The sequence below is a fragment of the Oratosquilla oratoria genome, unplaced genomic scaffold, assembly GCF_046742065.1.
Source record: "Oratosquilla oratoria isolate Oo_2021 unplaced genomic scaffold, ASM4674206v1 SCAFFOLD45, whole genome shotgun sequence".
In the NCBI taxonomy this organism is placed as follows: Eukaryota; Metazoa; Arthropoda; class Malacostraca; order Stomatopoda; family Squillidae; genus Oratosquilla; species Oratosquilla oratoria.
The window spans coordinates 6,276,507-6,300,959 of NW_027467710.1; the positions used below are offsets into that span (position 1 = coordinate 6,276,507).

General features: G+C 40.3%; 1 protein-coding gene across 1 annotated transcript in view; it reads left to right on the forward strand.

Moving 5' to 3' along the window:
* The window catches only part of LOC143023174 (uncharacterized), a 149,471-nt gene that overhangs the window by 83,880 nt on the left and 41,138 nt on the right, over nucleotides 1-24,453 (forward strand). The window contains exons 10-11 of the mRNA XM_076181694.1: nucleotides 1,556-1,664; nucleotides 18,474-18,636. Coding sequence (XP_076037809.1) covers nucleotides 1,556-1,664; nucleotides 18,474-18,636 — 272 coding nt within the window. The remainder of the gene's footprint in view (nucleotides 1-1,555; nucleotides 1,665-18,473; nucleotides 18,637-24,453) is intronic.

The following is a 24,453-nucleotide window of genomic DNA, read 5'->3' on the forward strand; positions in this document are numbered from 1 at the left end:
AGTACACAGCAACACTATGGACACCCAGTACTAAAACGAATATAAAGAAATTAGAAAGAATACAAAGAGCAATGACAAATTAACATACGAACAAAGATTTTCCAAATTGGAACTACGAACCCTGGAATAAAGAGAAAGAAGAGATCTACTGACTATAGAATCATGAAAGGATTGAATCCTAGATAGAGATGATTTATTAAAATGGGACAATGGAAAAACAAGAGGACATGAAAAGAAACTCAAAAAATATAATTATGGAAGATATCTGAAAAAAAAAAAAGCTTCCCACATAGAGTGGTGGATACCTGGAATAAATTAGATAAGGAAACAGTGTGTGCAAACACTATTCGAGATTTTAAGAAAAAATGTGATGCTCAAAGATACAAAGACGGGTCACCATGAGCATAGCTCCCTTCCCATATAATACAACTAGGTAAATATCCCATGTTGGCCATGACCTCTGCCACACTTGCTTAAGTAACAGCAAGGCAGGAAGACATACATACAAGGGAGGGGCCAGGTCAAAATAAAAAACCTCCCTACACCCATCCCACATTTATTCAAAAGTCTATTCATTGTCCCTCCCATCTTTGCTCCTCATGGATGAAGGGTCATCCCTGTCTCCCACCACATTACATGGGTCAAAGGCAACACAGCAACCCATAATACCTCCACAGTAGGGCTTGATACCCAAAGTCTGCAGCTTCACTACATGGCAGCCCTACCCCCCTCAAGAAATATACAAAGTAAAGAAGAAATCCCTTCAATCCACATGATTTCTTCATCGATTTACAACCACTCTTCACTCACACCTGTCTTTTGCCCTTTTCCTGCCTTGTTTAACAGATATTCCTCTTTCATGCAGTACCTAACTGGCTCCATCCATTTCATTCTTGGTCTTCCCCTCAAGTCCCCTCCTTCCACTTCTGCTTTCCACACTTTTTTTACGAGTCTTTCTTTACTCATTCTTTTCACATGCCCAAACCATCTCATTATTGTGATTACCCGGTAACTTCATCTCGGCTCTCTCTCCAACCCCCACTATCTATCTGCCTTACCTCTACATTTCTTATCTAACCCATCGTCATAACCTCCAACATATTTCTTAAACACATTTAGGCTTTCCCTTTTTGTCTCCTTTAAAAGGAAAAAATCCCCTCACCACTCTTGACACTACTGGAGTAATTTTTTCTATTTGGATGAAAGCCACATTTGTTTAGCATTAGCAATCCCATGGATGATACTGTGATGCATGGAAGGAAGTAGATGGGGGATGGGATGGGTTAGGAAGTGGTTATGTGTGAATGATATTTTGATACATGGTAAACAAGTTTCTCCCCATCATCAATGTTTCTGCATGAGAGGAAGGAGAGAGGGGGGTTTGGCAATTAATGAAGCGGCCTTGCTGTGGATGTATGGATGAGGGGTGGAATTATGCCTTTTGACTTTGGCTACCTTCCTTGTAAGGTGGAAAAAGCCCTTGGTATGTGTATGTATTCCCATATTTGTAATTTGGCTCTCATCATAGTCCTTATGTTTTGAATTTTCTTTGCAGTTGATAGAAAGCCACAGCTGTCTTACATCATTATCCCCATGTCCTGCAGTCTGGCTGTTATAGTCATCATCATATTTGGAATTGCATTCTTCATTCAAAGCAGGAAAAGGTAAATCATATCTCTCTCTCATTATCTATTTATCTCTCCTTTCTCTCTCCCCCTCCCTATCTTTTTCCCTTCCTCTCTCTCTCTCTCTCTCTCTCTCTCTCTCTCTCTCTCTCTCTCTCTCTCTCTCTCTCTCTCTCTCTCTCTCTCTCTCTCTCTCTCCTCTCGTCTCTCCCCTCTCGTCTCTCTTACCCCTCTCCTCTTTCGTTGCCTCTTTAGTCTCACACACACACACACACACACTCTCTCTCTCTCTCTCTCTCTCTCTCTCTCTCTCTCTCTCTCTCTCTCTCTCTCTCTCTCTCTCTCTCTCTCTCTCTCTCCCTCTCTCTTTTATTTGCTAGCATTTAGGTTTTGTAATTGTCCCCATCTGGGGTATTGGCTGCATGTTAGTGTGGCTAAGTAGCATGCAGCTGATACTTTAGGGTCTATATGGGGTGCTCCTAAAGACCAGAGCCACACATAATTTTATCTGTGATAGAGGAAATCTCTGTTCATAGAGAAATGATGATACTTTATTATACTGCAGCAGTCCTTCTATTATGTTGTTCCCCCACCCCTTGTTACTGTCCTGTACCATTTCTCAGAATATTCATTTCCTTTTTTTACCTAACCCTGTGGTGGAGAGAAAGAACACTGCCACCAAACCCTCGCACTTGAGTCATATGAGGCGACAAAAAACGGGACATCAAGACTAAAAGGCATCCTTCTCCCTGTAGCCCCAAAGGGGACATTCATAAAAAAGTGAAGGCATGAGAAGGACAAGGAGTTTTCCAACCAGTACCCTAAGGTTTGGGTCTTTTAGTATGTGTGAATGCAGTACAGATGAGAGTAAAAGGGAAGAGATAGGCAGTATGTTTGTGAGAAGAAAGATGCCGTTGGTATTGAATGAAACTTATGTTGAGAGGGAGGGGCGAGTGTGAGTTTGGGAGTGTAGTTGGGAGGTTCTGAGGAATGAAGAGAGGACGAGGGAGAGAAGGGGCGGCTATACTAGCAAGTGAAGAGATAGTTAAATGTGTAGTGGAGTGGAAGGAGGTTTCTTCAAGGTTAATGTGGATGAAGGTGAAACTGGGAAAGAAGATGTGGGTTTTTGTATGTGCATATGGGCCTGGTAGTGAGAAGAGTGTAGAAGGGAGGCTTTTTGGATAGAGGGATTAGTGAGAAATGTCAATGTAGTTGTATTGGGAGACCTTAATGCTAGAGTAAGAAATGAACCAATAGAAAGAGTGTTTGGAAAGTGTGGAGTTTCAGGAAAAAATTGTAGTGTAGAATTGATGGTGGATATGTGTCTAGAGAGCTGATCATAGCAAATACAGTGTTTCAGAAGAAAATCAAGCATAAGTACACAGGGGAGGGTGGTGGATGGAAGGGTGGTAGAGTGTTAGTGGACTCTGTAGTGGTAACCAGGAGTATAGTAGGAAGAGTTCTAATGGTAGAGAGTGGGGGAATATCAAATCCTTTTTTGGTGGAAGGTAAGTTGAGAGTGGAGGACAGATGGAAAAAGAGGAAATGGGTCAGAAGGTAGGGAGGTGCTTAGAGTGAACTGCTTAGATAAGAAAGAAAAGGAGGCTACAAGAAGAAGCTGAGAGAGGAGTGGGAGGGAATGAAGGAGGAATGGGGATGGTTCAATGAGGGAGTCACAAGGTGTGCAAAGATGGTAAGTGGAATAAAGAGGACAGAAGGAAATAGAATGAAGGGTCATAAGTAGTGGGATGAGGAAGTGAAGAAGGTTGTGGAAGAGAAGAAGTGAACTTTCACAGATTGGTTACAAAATAGGACAATGGAATCATATGAGAGATACAAAGAAAAGAGGAGAGAAGTAAAGCACAAGATAAAGCAAAGAGGAGAGCAGATGTGAAATGGGGTAAGAGTATGACAAAAAAAAATTAAAGTAATAAAATATGTTTTAGAAAGAAATTAAGAGAGGAAGAGGAGACAAATCAAGTAGAGAAGAAAAGGTAAAAGGTGATGGAGAGATGATAATGGAAGATAGGCAGAGTATTTTAGGGAGTTGCTAAATGTGAAGGAGGATAGAGAGGTAAAGGTAGTTGTAGTGGTAAGCACTAAGAAAATGACCATGATGAGTGAGGAAAATGGAGGAGAAATAAGGAAAGACGATGAGAGCAGGTAAGGCATCTGGGTTGGATGGATGTCATGCAGAATGTCTGAAAAAGGAGGTATAGTGATGGTGGACTGGCTGGTAAGGTTATATAATGTTTGTTTAAGAGAGGATAGAGTGCCAGAGGACTGGAGGAGTGCCTGTATAGTTCCACTTTACAAGGGAAAAGGGGAAGGTTTTGATTGAGAGGATTAGGAGAGGAACAGAGGGAATTGGTGAGGAACAGTGTGGGTTTAGGACAGGTAGGGTTTGTGTAGATCAGATTTTTGTGGTAAGACAGATATGTGAAAAAGCTGTAGGAAGAGGTAAGGATGTTTTTTGGGCTTTCATGGATTTGGAAAAAGCTTATGACAGGGTAGACAGGAAAGCACTGTGGGAGGTATTGCAGATATATGGTATAGGAGGAAAACTGTTAAGAGCTGTCAAGAGTTTTATGAGAGTAGTAGAGCGTGTGTTAGGATTAGAAATGAAGAGAGTGAGTGGTTTGAGGTTAAGGCGGGACTTCGTGAGGGATGTGTTATGTTCCCTGGCTGTTCAATTTATACATGGATGGGGTTGTGTGAGAGTTAAATGCAAGGGTAGTGGTTCAGGGATTGGAGATAGTTAAGGAAAATGGAGAAAAGTGGGAGATGAGCCAGTTGTTTCTTGCTGATGACACTGCACTTGTAACAGGATCAGAGGAGGGATTAAGGAAGTTAGTGACAGAGTTTGGGAAGGTGTGTGAAAGGAAGTTGAATATCAATGTGGGTATAAGTAAGGTGATGAGATGTACAAGGAGAGAAAGTGACAGTATACTGGAAGTGAGTATTAAGGGAGAGAGACTGGAGGAAGTGGATAGTTTTAGATACTTGGGAGTGAATGTGGCAGGAAAGGGAGGAGTGGAGGTGGAGGTAGAATGTAGATTGAGAGAAGTGAGTAAATGCCTTGGTGGATTAAAAAGTGTAATGAGTAATAGACATTTGAGAATGTAAGAGGAGATTGTATGAAGGAGTGATTGTGCCGACAGCACTATACAAGGCAGCTACATGGAACTTAAAGAGAGGAGTTTGAATGTGAGATGAAGTGCCTTTAAAGTATGATAGGGATTACTGGGTTGGATAGAGTGAGAAATGTGGTGAGGAGGAGAACGGGAATGGAAAGGGAGTTGGGAATAGGGTTGATGAAAGAGTATTGGGATGGTTTGGGCACATGGAAAGAATGAGTGAAGAAAGACTAGTAAAAGAGGTGTGGAAGGCAGAGGTAGAAGGAGTGAACATGAAAGGGCGACCAAGGATGAGATGGATGGATGGGATAAAAGGGATATTGGGAAAGAGAGGAATGTCTGTTGAGGAAGGACGGGAGAGAACAGAAGATAGGGGTGAATGGAGAATGGTTGTATATGGGTTTTGTCGTGATGCATGAGGTGGAATGGGTGGGGGATGGGGGGTAAGGGAGTATGTGTGAGAAATAATTTGACACAGCCCAAAGGGATTTCTCCTCGTCTTCTCCTTTTCTGCATGAGGGGACAGAGAAGGGGGTTGCCGATTTAATGAAGCGCCCTTGCTATGGACACTGCTTCTGACCCAGGGCAGTGGACAAGGTACAGGGATGACCCATCATCCAGGAGGAGGCAAGATAAGAGGGAGGGAAGGGGGTGGATGGGAGTGGAATATGTTGAGGATGGAATAGGTGGGAATGATTTTTATGCTCTTGTTTTTTGGCTACCTCCCTTATAAGGGGGAAAAATCCTTTGGTGTATGTATATATATATATATATATATATATATATATATATATGCAGAGTCCACTAGGAAAAGGAAAAACACACGGAGTCCGAGCGCTTTCGTGATATATTCACATTATCAAGGAGTACAGAAAAATGAGAAAAAAAAATGGAGATACAGAGTGTAAATAGTACAAGAGAGACATTTACCCTCCTCTCCAAAGCCTGAAAGCTCAGGTTGGGTCACTCGGCGAGGTCATGGAAACAGATCATTATTATATTAACTTTTAAAATATGTACTATTTATATTACTGACAATATATGGATCTAATTTATATAATCCTAAACTATTATTAATGAGTTGGTCATAATTGCATTTGATAATTCCTGACTCTGATATTTCTTTCTGTTGTATTCTTACATTGTATAATTTTTTAAGCATTTTTCCAGTCAATAGGATGGTCAAATTCACAAGCATGTTTAAAAAGTGCACTAGATTCTTGGCTCTTTTTTATGCTGTTTAATCCTAACCTCTAATTCTTTTCCTGTTTGACCTACATAATATTTGTCACATTTACTACAAGGTATTTTGTATACACAGCCTGTAGAATTGTCAGGGGAATTCTTTATGAGAAGATTTTTTAGAGTAGTGTTGTTCTTGAAGGCTACATTTACATTGAAATTTTTAAGTATATTGGGAATCTCTATAAGATTTTCATTAAAAGGAAGTACAAGTAAATTCTTTTTCTCAAACTGTGTTCCAATGTCATAAATTTTGTTCATTTCGTCATCCACAAATTCTGGGCTGCAGATGCGCAGGCCACGAAGGAACATGGAAGAAAATACTGACTGTTTAATTCTATTATGGTGGGCTGAATAGTAATGTATATATGCATTGACATTGGTTGGTTTTCGATGAATACTATATTTAAATTTCTTGTTGCATCTGTGAATGTTACAATCTAAGAAAGAAATGCATGAATCTTTCTCATACATACCGTATATACTCGTCTATAGGTCGAAATCTTAAGGATTTTTTTTAGGCCAAAACCTAGGGGTCGACCTATACACAAGTAATAATCTTGTTAGGTTGAAATCCAGACATGACAAGAAAGGCTAGGAAGAACTCTTACCTTTTCTTTAGGTTCAGAAATCAAAATATTTACCTACTAAATACTACCAGTAAACAATGGGTACATAAAATACATGGTACGTACTAAAACATGTAAAATTCCTTCTAGATACGGTAACCCCATACTGTGGTTTTACCTGTTTGTTAAATTTCTTAACACAGGCGAGCTTATTATATCATGTATACTATTACAGTACCCATAATTGATAAAAAAAATAATGAAATGCTGTGATATTCTCAAATTTATTTATTTATTTATTTTTTTATAGTTTAGTTTTGACCATGGGCGCAATATAGCAATAGAAAATTAATCATTAATTTTATAAATTAAAATGTATCAACGTAATATGCAATTTTGTGGGCAGAAGTGAAAATGAAAAATACCTTGCCACAAGCATAGGATCGGAACGCCATCTTGTCTGTCAATTGATGGCCTCGGTGCTTCTGACAGTGCCTCGCCAGGTACATTATCTTGAAGGAATGTTATGGAGCGGAGATACATGCATTCCTTCAAGCTGCAAGAACTTTGTATAGCCAGCAAGCTGAGTGGTTGAAAAGCCCGCCAACTTCTCATTTCTTCGTCGTCGGCATGTATCATAACAAATATGACGTACTATTCGTCCGACACGACTTCATTACTTACGAAATATTTTAGCATCTTTCTTGTTTTTTTATTTCCGATCACAAAATTGCATATTACGTTGATACATTATAATCTACAAAATTAATAATCAATTTTTATTGCTATGTTGCGCCCTTGGTCGAAACTAAAAATTTACCCAAATTTAGCTTTCTACATGGTATATGTTATTGTTACCATTAACAAAACAATGCATGGATCTCACCATCACGAAAACAAACTGTTCAGTATTGCCAACTTGTTACTGTTACAGTGACACATGGTATAATCCTAAATATTTTAACTGAAATCCACCAAAATCGTTTTCCTTGATGTCGTCATCTTCACCACCAAACAGCTCCTCCCACTCACTTCTGTGTCGAGTATCATCATACGAATCAACCTCATCAGCCATAGGAACATCAACATCATCTTTCTCCTCCACATTATCATTAGCCTGATCATCCGCACAGTTGAGATTACAAGACTAACTCTGAGTGTTGGTTAAATTTTTTTCTAACGAAACACGCCTAGCCAGTTTATTCCGAATACCGTACTTGGTAATCTACCGTACTTGGCAATCTGTTCAAGTTTTTCACTCCGCTGAAATGGCAATTTCAGTGAAACTTATTAAATATTAAAATCAGTGAACTTGAAAAAACATAAACCAGAATACATCAGAATTAATGAAGTGAAAAAACCATAATAATCAATTGCTATACCAGGCAAGCCATGCTACTTCAAAGCATTAAGGCAGTGGAATGCTCACAGCACCAAAAACAAAAACAAACCACTCGACCTATACATGAGGTATATGGAAAATTCCAGATTTTTTGGCCAAAAATGGGGGGTCGACCTATAGACGAGTATATACGGTATATACATACATACATGTACCAAGGCTTTTTCCCCCTTACAAGGGAGGTAGCCAAAAAGGAAAAGGCATGAAATCATTCCCACCCATTCCATCCCTGAATACACTCCACACCCCTCCACCCTCCCTCTTATCTTAGCACCTCCTGGATGACGGGTCATCCCTGCACCTTGTCAGAATATAACAGAAAGAAATATAGAGTCAGGAATTATCAAATGCAATTATGACCAACTCATTAATAATAGTTTAGGATTATATAAATTAGATCCATATATTGTCAGTAATATAAATAGTACATATTTTAAAAGTTAATGTAATAATGATCTGTTTCTATGACCTCGCCGAGTGACCCAACCTGAGCTTTCAGGCTTTGGAGAGGAGGGTAAATGTCTCTCTTGTCCTATTTATACTCTGTATCTCCATTTTTTGTTCTCATTTTTCTGTACTCCTTGATAATGTGAATATATCACGAAAGCGCTCGGACTCCGTGTGTTTTTCCTTTTCTTAGTGGACTCTGCATATTTGTGATTCACATGTGACTTGTGAAATTTGTGCATATATATATATATATATATATATATATATATGTGTGTGTGTGTGTGTATATATATATACAGACGCTCCTCTACTTACGTTCATTCGTTTTACGTTTTTTCGATTTTACGTTTGAACTGACTGTAAAAATAATTGTAAAAAAAAACAAAAATTTGAGTGAATTTTTTAGTTTAGACTCTTCGTAGTTCAAACGATACTTATGCATGACGCTACGTCCATTATTTACATGGCACAAACGACAGACTGAACGTGCCTTGCCTCCTCCTCCTCCTCCACCATCTCAATTTATGTTGCTTGAATTTAATTTATTTGAAATTGTTAACATTTTACAATGTTATGTGTATAATTAATGATTTAGGGGTGTTTTATAAGATACGGTAATAGAATTTACGGATGTATGGTACAGTAACAACTTACGTTCATTTTCAACTTACGTTCGGCCGTAAGTTGAGGAGCATCTGTATATATATATATATATATATATATATATATATATATATATATATATATATATATACATACATACATACATACATACATACATACATACATACATATACCAAGGCTTTTTCCCCCTTACTAGGGAGGTAGCCAAAAAGGAAAAGGCATAAAATCATTCCCACCTGTTCCATCCCCGAAAACACTCCACACCCCTCCACCCTCCCTCCCATCGTAGCACCTCCTAGATGATGGGTCATCCCTGCACCCTGTCCACTGCCCTGGGTCAGAAGCAGTGTTGCAAGACACAGCACATCCACAGCAAGGCCGCTTCATTAAATCGGCGACCCCCCCTCTCCGTACCCCCATATAAAGGAGAGGACAGGGAGAAATCCCTTCGGGCTCCGTCAAAATTTTGTTCACACACACTACCTCACCCCCCATCCCCCCGTCCATTCCACCTCATGCATCACAACATCTTCCATATACAACCATTCTCCATTCACCCCTGTCTTCTGTCCTCTCCTATCCTTCCTCAACTGACATTCCCCTCTTCCCCAAAGCCCCCTTCACCCCATTCATCCATCTCATCGTAGGACGTCCCCTCATGTTCACTCCCTCCACATCTGCCTTCCATACCTCCTTTACTAGTCTTTCTTCACTCATTCTTTCCATGTGTCCAAACCATCCTAATACTCTTTTTATCAACCCTATCTCCCAGCTCCCTTTCCAACCATGTTCTCCTCCTCACCTCCTCATTTCTCACTCTATCCAGCCTAGTAACCCCCATCATACTTCTCAGACACCTCATTTCAAACAAATTCAAGCTCCTTCTCTCTTCCTCTCTTATGTTCCATGTTTCTGCTCCATACAGTGCTGTTGGCACAATCACTCTTTCATACAATCTCCTCTTAGCATCCATTCCCAAATGTCTATTCCTCATTACACTTTTTAATCCACCAAGGCATTTACTCGCTTCTCTCAATCTACATTCTACCTCCACCTTTACTTCACCTTTTCCTGCCACATTTGCACCCAAATATCTAAAACTATCCACTTCCTCCAGTTGCTCTCCCTTAATGCTCACTTCCAGATTACTGCCACTTTCACCCCTTGTACATCTCATCACCTTACTTTTACCCACATTTATCTTCAGCTTTCTTCTATCACACACACTCCCAAACTCTGTCACCAACTTCCTCAATCCCTCCTCCGATCCTGCCACAAGTGCAGTGTCGTCTGCAAACAACAGCTGGCTTACCTCCCACTTTTCTCCATTTTCTTTAACCATCTCCAATCCCTGACCCACTACCCTTGCATTTACCTCTTGCACTACCCCATCCATGTATAAGTTGAACAGCCAGGGCAACATAACGCATCCTTGACGAAGTCCCACCTTTACCTCAAACCACTCACTCTCTCCATTTCTAATCCTGACACAAGCTCTACTACTCTAATAAAAACTCTTGACAGCTCCCAGAAGCTTTTCCTATCGCATATATCCGCATAACCTCCCACAGTGCCTCTCTGTCTACCCTGTCGTAAGCCTTTTCCAGATCCATAAAGGCCCAAAAAACATCCTTCCCCTTTCCTATAGCTTTCTCACATATCTGTCTTACCACAAAAATCTGATCTACACAACCTCTACCCATCCTAAATCCACACTGTTCCTCACCACTTACTCCCTCTGTTCCTCTCCTAATCCTCTCAATCAAGATCCTCCCATAAGCCTTCCCAACTACACTTAACAAACTAATCCCTCTGAAACTACTACATTCACACTTGTCCCCCTTTCCCTTGTAAAGTGGAACTATACAGGCACTCCTCCAGTCCTCTGGCACTCTACCTTCTCTCCAGCAAACATTAAATAACCTCACCAATCAGTCCACCATCACTATACCTCCTTTTTTAAGACATTCCGCATGGCATCCATCCAGACCAGGTGCCTTACCTGCTTTCATCATCTTAACTGCTGCCTTCACTTCATCCTTCCTTATTTCTCCTCCATTTTCCTCACTCATCACTCTCATTTTCTTAGCATTTCCCACTGTAGCTGTCTTTCCCTCCCTATCCTCCTTCACATTTAGCAACTCCCTAAAATATTCTGCCCATCTTCCCCTTACTGCCTTCTCCTCCATTATCATCTCTCCATCTCGACCTTTTACCTTTTCTTCTCTACTTGATTCGCCTCCTCTTCCTCTCTTAATTTCTTTCCAAAACATTTTTTTATTACTTTCAAACTTTTCTGTCATACTCTTACCCCATTTTACATCTGCTCTCCTCTTTGCCGCCTTTACCTTTTGCTTTACTTCTCTTTTCTTTTCTTTGTACGTCTCATATAACTCCCTCGTCCTATTTTGTAACCAATCTGTGTAAGCTCACTTCTTCCCTTCTACAACCTTCTTCATTTCCTCATCCCACCATTCACTACCCTTCCTTCTATTTCCTCCTGTCCTTCTTGTTCCACACACCATCTTTGCACACTTTGTGACTCCCTCCTTGAACCATCCCCATTCCTCCTCCACACCTACCTCTACTCTGTCCTTCACTCCCTCCCACTTCTCCTTCAGCTTCTTCTTGTACTCCTTCTCCTTTTCCTCTTCATTTAAAGAGTTCACTCTAAGCACCTCCCTTCCTTTTGTCCCTTTCCTCTTTCTCCATCTATCCTCCACTCTCAACTTGCCTTCCACCAGAAAATGATTGATATTCCCCCACCCTCTCCCCTTAGCACATGTACATCCTTAACTCTTCCTATCATAATCCTATTTACCATTACATAGTCCATTAAAGCTCTATCTACCACCCTTCCCTCCACCTCCCTCTCCCATGTGTACTTATGCTTGACTTTCTTCCGAAACACTGTATTTGCTATCATCAACTCTCTAGACACATTTCCACCATCAACTCTCCACTACGATTCTTTCCAGGAACTGCACATTTCCCAACCACTCCATCAATTGGATCCTTTCCTACCCTAGCAGTAAGGTCTCCCAGTACTATTACATTTACACTTCTCCCTAAATCCTCTATGCACTCATTTAAATCTATCCAAAAGGCTTCCCTTTCTTCTACACACTTCTCACTGCCAGGCCCATATGCACTTACAAAAACCCACATCTCCTTTCTCAGTTTCACCTTCATCCACATTATCCTTGAGGAAACCTCCCTCCACTCCACTACACGTTTACCTATCTTTTCACTTACTAGTATAGCCACCCCTTCCCTCCCTCGCCCTCTCTTCACTCCTGATAACCTCCCACTTACACTCCCAAACTTACAATCGCCCTTCCCTTTCAGCTTAGTTTCACTCAAAGCCAACACATCCATCTTCTCACAAACATACTACCTATTTCTTCCCTTTTACTCTCATCTGTACCACATCCACACACATTAAAAAGACCCAAACCTTAGGGTGCTGGTCCGAGAACTTCCAGGCCCTCTTATGCCTTTGCCTTTACTTTTAGGAATGTGCCCTTTGGGGCTACAAGGAGAAGGATGCCTAGTCCCAATCCCCGTCCCTTTCTTCTCGCCTCTTATGATCCAAGTGGGAATACTTGGTGGCAGTATTCTTTTCCCCCACCACAGGGAATTCCCCCACCACAGAAAAAGAAATACTCAGAGAAATGGTACAGGACAGCAACAAGGGGTTGGAGGACAGCATAACGGAGGGACAGTCGTAGTATAAAAGTGTCATCATTTCTCTATGAACAGAGATTTCCTCTATCATAGACAAAATGATGTGTGGCTCTGGTCCCTAGGGGCGCCCCATATAGACCCTAAAGTATCGACTGCATGCTACTTTGCCACAATAACAAGCAGCCAATACCCCAGTCGAACCTTGAAAGCCCGGACCCTCGTATGATCGGTCGAAATGAACAAAGGGCGGACTTTTCAAGCAAAGTTCCCTATTTGTGCGGTAGGTGGCAGCGACGGCCGTACACGTGTACTCAAACATGGCCCAGTCAAGCCGCCACCAGGGCTTCCGTTTCGTAGAATTTTGTACCAAAACGTAGTAAAATAGAGGCATGTGGCAACTGTACAAGGATATGAGGAAATATTTTCTACATATCAGCGGGCTGTTAAAAACATTCAAAATCTCAAACTTTTGTTTAAATATCATAGAACTAGTTATCAAATAATAAATGGTACATAGAAATATGACTTTTATTGGTATTTGTGCTACAAAATATTATACCCCAAAAGATACGTTTTTACTGAGTAGAAAAAAATTCTACACTAAAATTTCAGCTTTCTTTTAGCGATAATATTAAAAAAAAAAAAAAAAAAAATTATATCTTACTGAATATGTTAGGGCATGGGGGCCTTATATACATTCAAGATTAAAAAAACTAGAACCACCATTTTGTCAAAGTTTGACAAGTATATCTTGCTATGAAAGTCTGCACACACCCGAGAAAAATGTATGCCCCGGTATAGCAACACTCCCATTCTACACGGCAACCCTGGCTGCCACCACTATCCCGCGTGCATACCTTCCGATATTTACAGTGTACGTTAAAAAGAAATACAGTACAGTACACTGTATATACAGTACATTTACATGCCTCTATTACAGTTATTATTACAGAATTATTAGTATTATAGTATTATTATTACAGTATTGTTATTATTACAGTGTTAGAGTATTATTCTTATGTGTTTCTATGCCATAAAATACATTACCTATACGTATACCGCTACGAAAATCTACGGGTGTTAGGGCGGTATTTTTGATGACCGGACTTTCGAGGTTCGACTGTATATATATATATATATATATATATATATAATATATATATATATAATATATATGTTTATATATGTTTATATATGTTTATATATGTATATATGTTTATATATGTATATATATATGTATATATATGTATATATATATATATATATGTATGTGTATATATATATGTATGTATATGCGGAAAAACCACCAAGGAAAAAGAAAAACTGATGACCAAGCACTTTCGTCTATTCAGACATCCTCAGGGTACCAAAAGACGAAAGCGCTTGGTCATCAGGGTACCAAAAGACGAAAGCGCTTGGTCATCAGTTTTTCTTTTTCCTTGGTGGTTTTTCCACATATTTAGAATCATGAGTTTGTGATTTCTCATGCATGTATGTATATATATATATATATATATATATATATATATATATATATATATATATATATATATATATGTATATATATATATATATATATATATATATGTGTGTATATATATATATATGTGTGTGTATATATATATATATATATGTGTATGTGTATATATATATATGTGTATGTGTATATATATGTATATGTGTATGTGTATATATATATATATATGTATATATATATGTATGTATATATATATATGTGTGTATGTATGTATATATATATATATGTGTGTATGTATATATATGTATGTGTATGTATATATATATATGTATATATATATATATATGTAATATATATATATATGTATATATATATATATATATATATATGCATAAAAACCCTATACTCCACTCCCTTCCACCCTCATCCCTCACTCTATCTTGGCACCTCCTGGATGATGTGTCACCCACTGCCCTGGATCAGAAGCAATGTTATAAGACACAGCACATCCACAGCAAGGCTGTTTCATTAAAAGGAGAGGACAGGGACAAATCCCTTCGGGCTGCGTTAATTCATTTTTCACACATAATCCCTCACCCCCCATCCCTCACCCATTCCATCTCATACATCACAGCATCATCCATATACAACCATTCTCCATTCACCCCTATCTTCTTTCCTCTCCCTTCCTTCCTCAACAGACATTGCCCTCTTTCCCAATGCCCCTTTACCCCATGCATCCATCCCATCCTAGGTTGACCCCTCATGTTCACTCCTTCCACCTCTGCCTTCCACACCTCTTTTACTAGTCTTTCTTCACTCATTCTTTCCATGTGTCCAAAGCATCCCAATAGTCCTTTATCAACCCTATCTCCCAACTCCCTTTCCACTCCTGTTCTCCTCCTCACCTCCTCATTTCTCACTCTATCTAGCCTAGTAACCCCTATCATACTTCTCAGGCACCTCATCTCAAACACATTCAAACTCCTCTCTTCCTCTCTTATGTTCCATGTTTCTGACTTGTATAGTGCTGTTGGTACAATCACTCTTTCATACAATCTCCTCTTAGCATCCATTCCCAAATGTCTATTTCTCATTACACTTTTTAATCACCCAAAGCATTTACTTGCTTCTCTCAATCTACATTTTACCTCCACCTCCAATCCTCACTTTCCCACCACATTCACACCCAAGCACCTAAAACTATCCACTTCCTCTAGTTTTTCTCTCCCTTAATACTCACTTCCAGTCTACTGCCACTTTCTCCCCTTGCACATCTCATCACCTTACTTTTACCCACATTTATCTTCAATTTTCTTCTTTCAGACACCTTTCCAAACTCAGTCACTAACTTCCTCAATCCCTCCTCTGATCCTGCTACAAGGACAGTGTTGTCCACAAACAACAGCTGGCTTATCTCCCACTTTTCTCTATTTTCCTTTACCATCTCCAATCCCTGACCCACTACCCTTGCATTTACCTCTCGCACCACCCTATCCATGTATAAATTGAACAGCCAGGGCGACATAACACATCCCTGACAAAGTCCCACCTTTACCTCAAACCACTCACTATCTTCATTTCTAATCCTAGCACACGCTACTACTCTCATAAAAAATTTTGACAGCTCCTAAAAGCTTTCCTCATATCCTATGTATCTGCAATACCTCCCACAGTGCCTTCCTGTCTACCCTGTCATAAGCTTTTTCCAAATCCATGAAAGCCCAAAAAACATCCTTACCTTTTCCTATAGCTTTCTCACATATGTCTTACCACAAAAATCTGATCTACGCAACCCCTACCTGTCCTAAACCCATACTGTTCCTCACCAATTACTCCCACTGTTCCTCTCCTAATCCTCTCAATCAAGACCCGCCTATAACCCTTCCCAACTACACTTAACAAGCTGATTCCTCTGAAACCACTACACTCACACTTGTCCCCTTTTCCCTTGTATAGTGGAACAATGCAGGCACGCCTCCAGTCCTCCGGCACTCTATCCTCTCTTAAACAGACATTAAATAACCTCACCAACCAGTCCACCATCTCTATACTTCCATTTTTCAGACATTCTGCACGACATCTATTCTACCTAGATGCCTTACCTGCTCTCATCATCTTAACAGCTGCCTTCACCTCATCTTTCCTTATTTCTCCTCCATTTTCCTCACTCATCTCAGTCATTTTCTCAGCACTTCCCACTGCAACTACCTTTCCCCCCATCCTCCTTCACATTTAGCAACTCCTTAAAATACTCTGTCCATCTTCCTCTTACTACCTTCTCTTCCATTATTATCTTTCCATCTGCACCTTTACTTTTTCTTCCATACTTGATTTGCCTCCTCTTCCTCTCTTACTTTCTTTCCAAAACATCTTTTTATTACTTTCAAACTTTTCTGTCATACTCATACCCCATTTCACACCTGCTCTCCTCTTTGCCTCCTATATCTTATGCTTTACTTCTCTTCTCTTCTCTTCTCTTTACCTCTCATATGATTCCCTCGTCCTATTTTGTAACCAATCTGTGAAAGCTTGCTTCTTCTCTTCTACAACCTTCTTTGTTTCCTCATCCCATGACTCACTACCCTTCCCTCTATTTCCTCCCATCCTCCTTGTTCTACACACCATCTTTGCACACCTTATGACTCCCTCCTTGAACCATCCCCATTCCTCCTCCACTCCTAGTTCTATTCTATCCTTCACTCCCTCCCACTCCTCTCTCAGCTTCTTCTTGTACTCCTTCTCCTTTTCTTTCTCATTTAAGCAGTTCACTCTAAGCACCTTCCTACCTTTTGTCCTTTTCCTCTTTCTCCATCTATCCTTCACTCAACTTAGCTTCCACCAGAAAATGATCTGATATTCCCCCCCCACTCTCTCCCCTTAGAACATATACATCCTTAACTCTTCCTACTATACCAATACTCCTGGTTACCACTATAATAGTCCATTAACGCTCTATCTACCACCCTTCCATCCACCACTCTCTCCCACGTGTACTTATGCTTGACTTTCTTCCGAAACACTGTATTTGCTATCATCAACTCTTTCTAGATACATTTCCACCATCAACTCTCCACTATGATTCTTTCCTGGAACTCCACACTTCCCAACCACTCTGACTCTTGGTTCATTTCCCACCCTAGTATTAAGGTCTATTTCCACTACATTGACATTTCTCTCTAATCCCTCTTTGCACTTGTTTAAATCTATCCAAAAAGCCTCCCTTTCTTCTACACTCTTCTCACTACCAGGCCCATATGCACTTACAAAAACCCACATCTCCCTTCCCAGTTTCACCTTCATCCACATTAACCTTGAAGAAACCTCCTTCCACTCCACTACATGTTTACCTATCTCCTCACTTACTAGTATAGCCACCCCTTCCCTCCCTCGTCCTCTCTTCACTCCTCAGAACTGCCCAACTACTCTCCCAAACTCACACTCACTCCTCCCTCTCAACTTAGTTTCACTCAAAGCCAACACATCCATCTTCTCACAAACATACTACCTATCTCTTCCCTTTTACTCTCATCTGTACCACATCTACACACATTAAAAGACCCAAACCTTAGGGTTCTTGTTGGAAAACTCGTAGACCCTCTTATGCCTTTACTTTTTTTAGGAATGTCCCATGGGGCTACAGGGAGAAAAATGCCTAGTCCTAATCCCTGTCCCTTTTATGTTGCCTCTTATGATTCAAGTGGGAAGGCTTGGTGGCAGTATTCTTTCCCCCCCACCTGTAATATATAATCTTGAGTATATTATACAGAGTTTTAGGATATGGCACATACATCATTAAATTTTTTCAATATATGGTAGTCATTGGTGTTGTTCAGGGTGGGACAATTTTAACTTAAGGGGGCAAAGGTCCTTAACCCCTTCCATATGGTGATGCCTATGTAAGCGTCATGAGGAGCAAGTGGGTACGAGAGGATGCTGACGTCGGCGTCTTGATTATATTTATTGTAGCTGTACCTGCATGACCCACATACTCTGTAAACTGGCTTCATCATATTTTCTATGATTATTAAAATTCATGGGTGAAAGAGAAAACAATTAATACAGCGGTGACTTTATTTTTTATAGTGAGAGTATTATGACGCAACATCGCACGTCTGGCAGCTAATGCTGCCCACGAGATTTTGGTCTGTATTGAAGGGGTTAAGAACCAGTACATGTAATTTTCTTTAGAATAAAGAGTATTGATGGACCATGGTACATGGAGTAATATTAGATACGCTTGCTTTTTTCTCTCTGTAGATATTCCATTGAGGTTGCAGACTTTGACTTTGGAGTAAGTGATGAGCAAGTAGAAAAGTCATTATTTGAGCAGCTGAAGGAATCTATATCACAAGCCATAGGCCCTCCAGAAGAAGATGAAGAAGCCATTTTGCGCCACCCACAGGTGGTGGAACGTCCAAGGGTAAGAGACTATGGCACCATCACTTGGTGAACCACATACATGAAGTGGCAGTGATGGAAAACACCTGAGAAGTTTTCTTACTAAATTGCATGCAGTATTACAGGAAATGCAGCTGTGATTTGTAAAAACATTTAGTTATGATTTTTTATAAACTTATTATTGATATTCACGTATTTACCTAGTTGTATTTTACAGGAAGAGAGCTATGCTCGTAGTGACCTATAGTGTGTGTGTGTGTGTGTATTTACCTAGTTGTATTTTACAGGAAGAGCTATGCTCGTGGTGTCCTGTCTCCATATCTTGTTTTATCTAGACTGTTTTTAAATTTATGTATCGTTTTTGCACACACCACATTCTCATCTAACCTGTTCCAAACGTCTATTATCCTGTGTGGAAAGCTGTTCTTTTTTCAGGTCTCTTCTGTAATTGTCTTTCTTGATTTTCTTTCCATATCCTCTTGTATCTCTACTATCCCATTTTATTAGATCCTCTCTATCAATAATTTCCATGCCTTTCATACATACATATACCAAGGCAGAAAATCATTCCCACCCATTCCATCCCTGAATAAACTCCACACCCCTCCACCCCCCCTCTTATCTTAACACCTCCTGGATGACGGGTCATCCCTGCACCTTGTCCACTGCCCTGGGCCAGAAGCAGTGTCGCAAGACACAGCACATCTACAGCAAGGCTGCTTCATTAAATCGGTGACCCCCCTCTCTGTCCCCCCATGCATAAAAGGAGAAGACAGGGAGAAATCCCTTCGGGCTGCGTCAAATTTTGCTCACACATACTACCTCACCCACATCCCCCGCCCATTCCACCTCATGCATCACAACATCATCCATATACAACCATTCTCCATTCACCCCTGTCTTCTGTCCTCTCCCGTCCTTCCTCAACAGACATTCCCCTCTTCCCCAAAGCCCCCTTCACCCCATCCATCCACCTCATCCTAGGACGTCCCTTCATGTTCACTCCCCCCACATCTGCCTTCCATACCTCTTTTACTAGTCTTTTCACTCATTCTTACCATGTGTCCAAACCATCCTAATACTCTTTCATCAACCCTATCTCCGAACTCCCTTTCTACCCCCGTTCTTCTCCTCACCTCCTCATTTCTCACTCTATCTAGCCTAGTAACCCCCCTCATACTTCTCAGACACCTCATTTCAAACACATTCAAACTCTCATGTTCCATTTTTCTGCCCCTTACAGTTCTGTTGGCACAATCACTCCTCATACAGTCTCCTCTTAGCATCCATTCCCAAATGTCTATTCCTCATTACACTCTTCAATCCACCAAGGCATTTACTCGCTTCTCTCAATCTACATTCTACCCTCACCTTCACTCCACTTTTTCCTGCCACATTTGCACCCAAGTATCTAAAACTATCCACTTCCTCCAGTCGCTCTCCCTTGATACTCACTTCCAGTCTACTGCCACTTTCACCCCTTGTACATCTCATCACCTTACTTTTACCCACATTTATTTTTAGCTTTCTTCTATCACATACTCTCCCAAACTGTCACCAACTTCCTCAGTCCCTCCTCCGATCCTGCCACAAGCACAGTGTCGTCAGCAAACAACAGCTGGCTCACCTCCCACTTTTCTCCATTTTCTTTAACCATCTCCAATCCCTGACCCACTACCCTTGCATTTACCTCTCGCACTACCCCATCCATGTAGAAACAATTTTGCCAACCGTGTAGTTAATGAATGGAATAAACTTCCTGCACAGGTAGTGCAATGTAGTTCAGTTCGAAGCTTTAAGAATTATTTAGATAAACACCTAAGCAAGATGCTGTATGATTATAATTTATTTTATATTATTTGTTTTTGTTTCTTTATCATTTGTCTATCTGATTTTCATTTATTATTAGTTATATGTCAATTTATTATTATTTACTATTTACCTGTTTGTTTATTATTTAACTATACCTATGCATTTATTTATGTATTTTATTTGTTATTTACATTATTATAGTTTTTATTCATTATTTTATTATTATGATTTTTTTTTTGCATCTGACCTAGATATGGACCAAAAGGTCTCCTGTCGGCATGCGCCGCCTTTGTAATCCTTTGTGAGTTTAACAGCCAGGGTGACATAACTCATCCTTGACGAAGTCCCACCTTTACCTCAAACCACTCACTCTCTCCATTTTTAATCCTGACACAAGCTCTACTAATCTCATAAAAACTCTTGACAGCTCCTAGAAGCTTTCCTCCTATCCCATATATCTGCATAACCTCCCACAGTGCCTTTCTGTCTACCCTATCGTAAGCCTTTTCCAGATCCATAAAAGCCCAAAAAACATCCTTCCCCTTTCCTATAGCTTTCTCACATATCTGTCTTACCACAAAGATCTGATACACAACCTCTACCCGTCCTAAATCCACACTGTTCCTCACCACTTACTCCCACTGTTCCTCTCCTAATCCTCTCAGTCAAGATCCTCCCATAAGCCTTCCCAACTACACTTAACAAGCTAATCCCTCTGAAACTACTACATTCACACTTGTCCCCTTTTCCCTTGTAAAGTGGAACTATACAGACACTCCTCCAGTCCTCCGGCATTCTACCCTCTCTCCAGCAAACATTAAATAACCTCACCAGCCAGTCCACCATCACTGTACCTCCTTTTTTTTAGACATTCTGCATGGCATCCATCCAGACCAGGCGCCTTACCTGCTTTCATCATCTTAACTGCCTTCACTTCATCCTTATTTCTTTTCCATTTTCCTCACTGATCACGGTCATTTTCTTCGCATTTCCCACTGCAACTATCTTTCCCTCCCTATCCTGCTTCACATTTAGCAACTCCCTAAAATATTCTGCCCATCTTCCCCTTACTGCCTTCTCTTCCATTATCATCTCTCCATCTGCACCTTTTGCCTTTTCTTCTCTACTTGATTCGCCTCCTCTTCCTCTCTTAATTTCTTTCCAAAACATCTTTTTATTACTTTCAAAATTTTCTGTCATACTCTTACCCCACTTCACATCTGCTCTCCTCTTTGCCTCCTTTACCTTTTTCTTTACTTATCTTTTCTTTTCTTTGTACCTCTCATATGACTCCCTCCTATTTTGTAACCAATCTGTGAAAGCTCCCTTCTTCTCTTCTACAACCTTCTTTGTTTCCTCATCCCACCATTCACTACCCTTCCTTCTATTTCCTCCTGTCCTTCTTGTTCCACACACCATCTTTGCACACTTTGTGACTCCCTCCTTGAACCATCCCCATTCCTCCTCCACACCTAGCTGTACTCTATCCTTCACTCCCTCCCACTCCTCCTTCAGCTTCTTGTATTCCTTTTCCTTTTCATTTAAAGAGTTCACTCTAAGCACCTCCCTACCTTTTGTCCCTTTCCTCTCTCTCCATCTATCCTCCACTCTCAACTTACCTTCCACCAAAAAATGATCTGATATTCCCCCCCCTCTTCCCTTAGCACATGTACATCCTTAACTCTTCCTATCATAGTCCTATTTACCACTACATAATCCATCAACGCTCTATCTACCACCCTTCCATCCACCACCCTCTCCCATGTGTACTTATGCTTGACTTTCTTCCGAAGCACTATATTTGCTATCATCAACTCTCTTTCTAGACACATCTCCACCATCAACTCTCTACTATGATTCTTTCCTGGAACTCCACATTTCCCAACCACTCCATCAGTTGGACCATTTCCTTGCCTAGCATTAAGGTCTCCCAGTACTATTACATTTACACTTCTCCCTAAATCCTCTATGCACTCATTTAAATCTATCCAAAAGGCCTCCCTTTCTTCTACACTCTTCTCACTGCCAGGCTCATATGCACTTACAAAGACCCACATCTCCTTTCCCAGTTTCACCTTCATCCACATTATCCTTGAGGAAAACTCCTTCCACTCCACTACACGTTTACCTATCTCTTCACTTACTAGAATAGCCACCCCTTCTCTCCCTCGCCCTCTCTTCACTCCTGATAACCTCCCACTTACACTCCCAAACTTACCCTTCCCTTTCAACTTAGTTTCACTCAAAGCCAACACATCCATCTTTCTTCTCACAAACATACTACCTATCTCTTCCCTTTTACTCTCATCTGTACCACATCCACGCACATTAAAAGACCCAACCCTTAGGGTGCTGGTCCGAAAACTCCCAGACCCTCTTATGCCTTTACTTTTTCGTTTAGGAATGTGCTCTGTGGGGCTACAAGGAGAAGGATGCCTAGTCCCACTCCCTGTCCCTTTCTTCTCGCCTCTTACGATCCAAGTGGAAATACTTGTTGGCAGTATTCTTTTCCCCCACCACAGGGAATTCCCCCACAGCAGAAAATGAATACTCAGAGAAATGGTACAGGACAGCAGCAAGGGGTTGGGGGACAGCATAAAGGAAGGACAGTCATCATTTCTCTATAAAGAGTTTTCCTCTATCATAGACAAAAGGATGTGTGGCTCTGGTCCGTAGGGGCGCCCCATATAGACCATAAAGTATCGACTGCATGCTACTTTGCCACAATAACAAGTCTCCTCTCTCTCTTCTTTGCTCCAATGTCTGTAGCTGAAGTTTTGCCAGCTGCTCCTCATATGATAGTTTTGAGAGCATTGGTGCCAATTTCATAATTGCTCTTTGTATTCTTTCAAGTTTTGTTATATATTTCTTTGTACTTGGTGACCATGTTGTTTCCTGCATACTCCAATTTTGGTCTTATTAAAGTATTTTCTTCACCATTGCTTCAACCAGGTATGTAAATGCCACTTTGATTGATCTTATTAAATTATGTTTCTCCAAAAATTTTGTTTATTTGTTTCTCAGGGGACATATTATTCATAATAATGACTCCAATGTCCTTCTTTTTTTTCCACTTTTTAATTTCTTCCTCTTTTTTTTTACTTCTTCCAAATTCCATTATACTACACTTCTTAATGTTGAATTCCATCTCCCACTTCCTACTCCATTCCCATACTTTATTGACATCACTTTGCAGTAACTCACAATCTTCTTCAGTGTTCACTTTTTTCAACATTTTTGTATCGTTTGCGAAGAAGCTCATATAACTTTAAATTCCTTCATCCATATCATTGGGACTAGAACTGTTCCTTGTAGAACACTACTAATCACCTCATCCCAACTGGAATGTTTGTCTCTTATCACCACTCTCATTTTCCTTTCTTGCAAGAAGTCTTCCATCCACTTAAGTAGTTTGCCCTGTATTCCTCCTACAGTTTCTAATGTCTTTAGCAATTTCTTATGTGGCACCTTATCAAAAGCTTTTTTCAGGTCTAGAAAAGCACAATCAGCCCATCCATCTGTTTCCTGTATTATATCTACTAATTGTGAATAGAAACATATGAACCCCTTCCATACAGTGATGCCTACATAGGCGTCATGAGGAGCAAGTGGGTTCGCGAGGATGCCGATGTCGGTGTCTTTATATATATTGTAGTTATACCTCCATGACCCCCATACTCTGTAAACTGGCTTCATCATATTTGCTATGGTTATCAAAATTCACGGGTGAAAGAGAGAATGATCGATACAGCCGTGACTTTATTTTTTATAATGCGAGTATTATTACGCAACATCGTACGTCTGGCAGCTAATGCTGCCTGCGAGATTTTGGCCCGGAGTGAAGTGGTTAAGTATGTGATACATTGTCTTCCTTGTCTGAATCCAAAATGCCTCGGATTTAGTACATTGTTTTTTTCTAAATACTTTACCCATTTAATTTTGATAATTCTTTCACAAATGTTTGCTACTGTACTTGTAAGAGAGACCGGTCTATTGTTTGTAGGGTCTTTGTTTCTCCCTGTATATA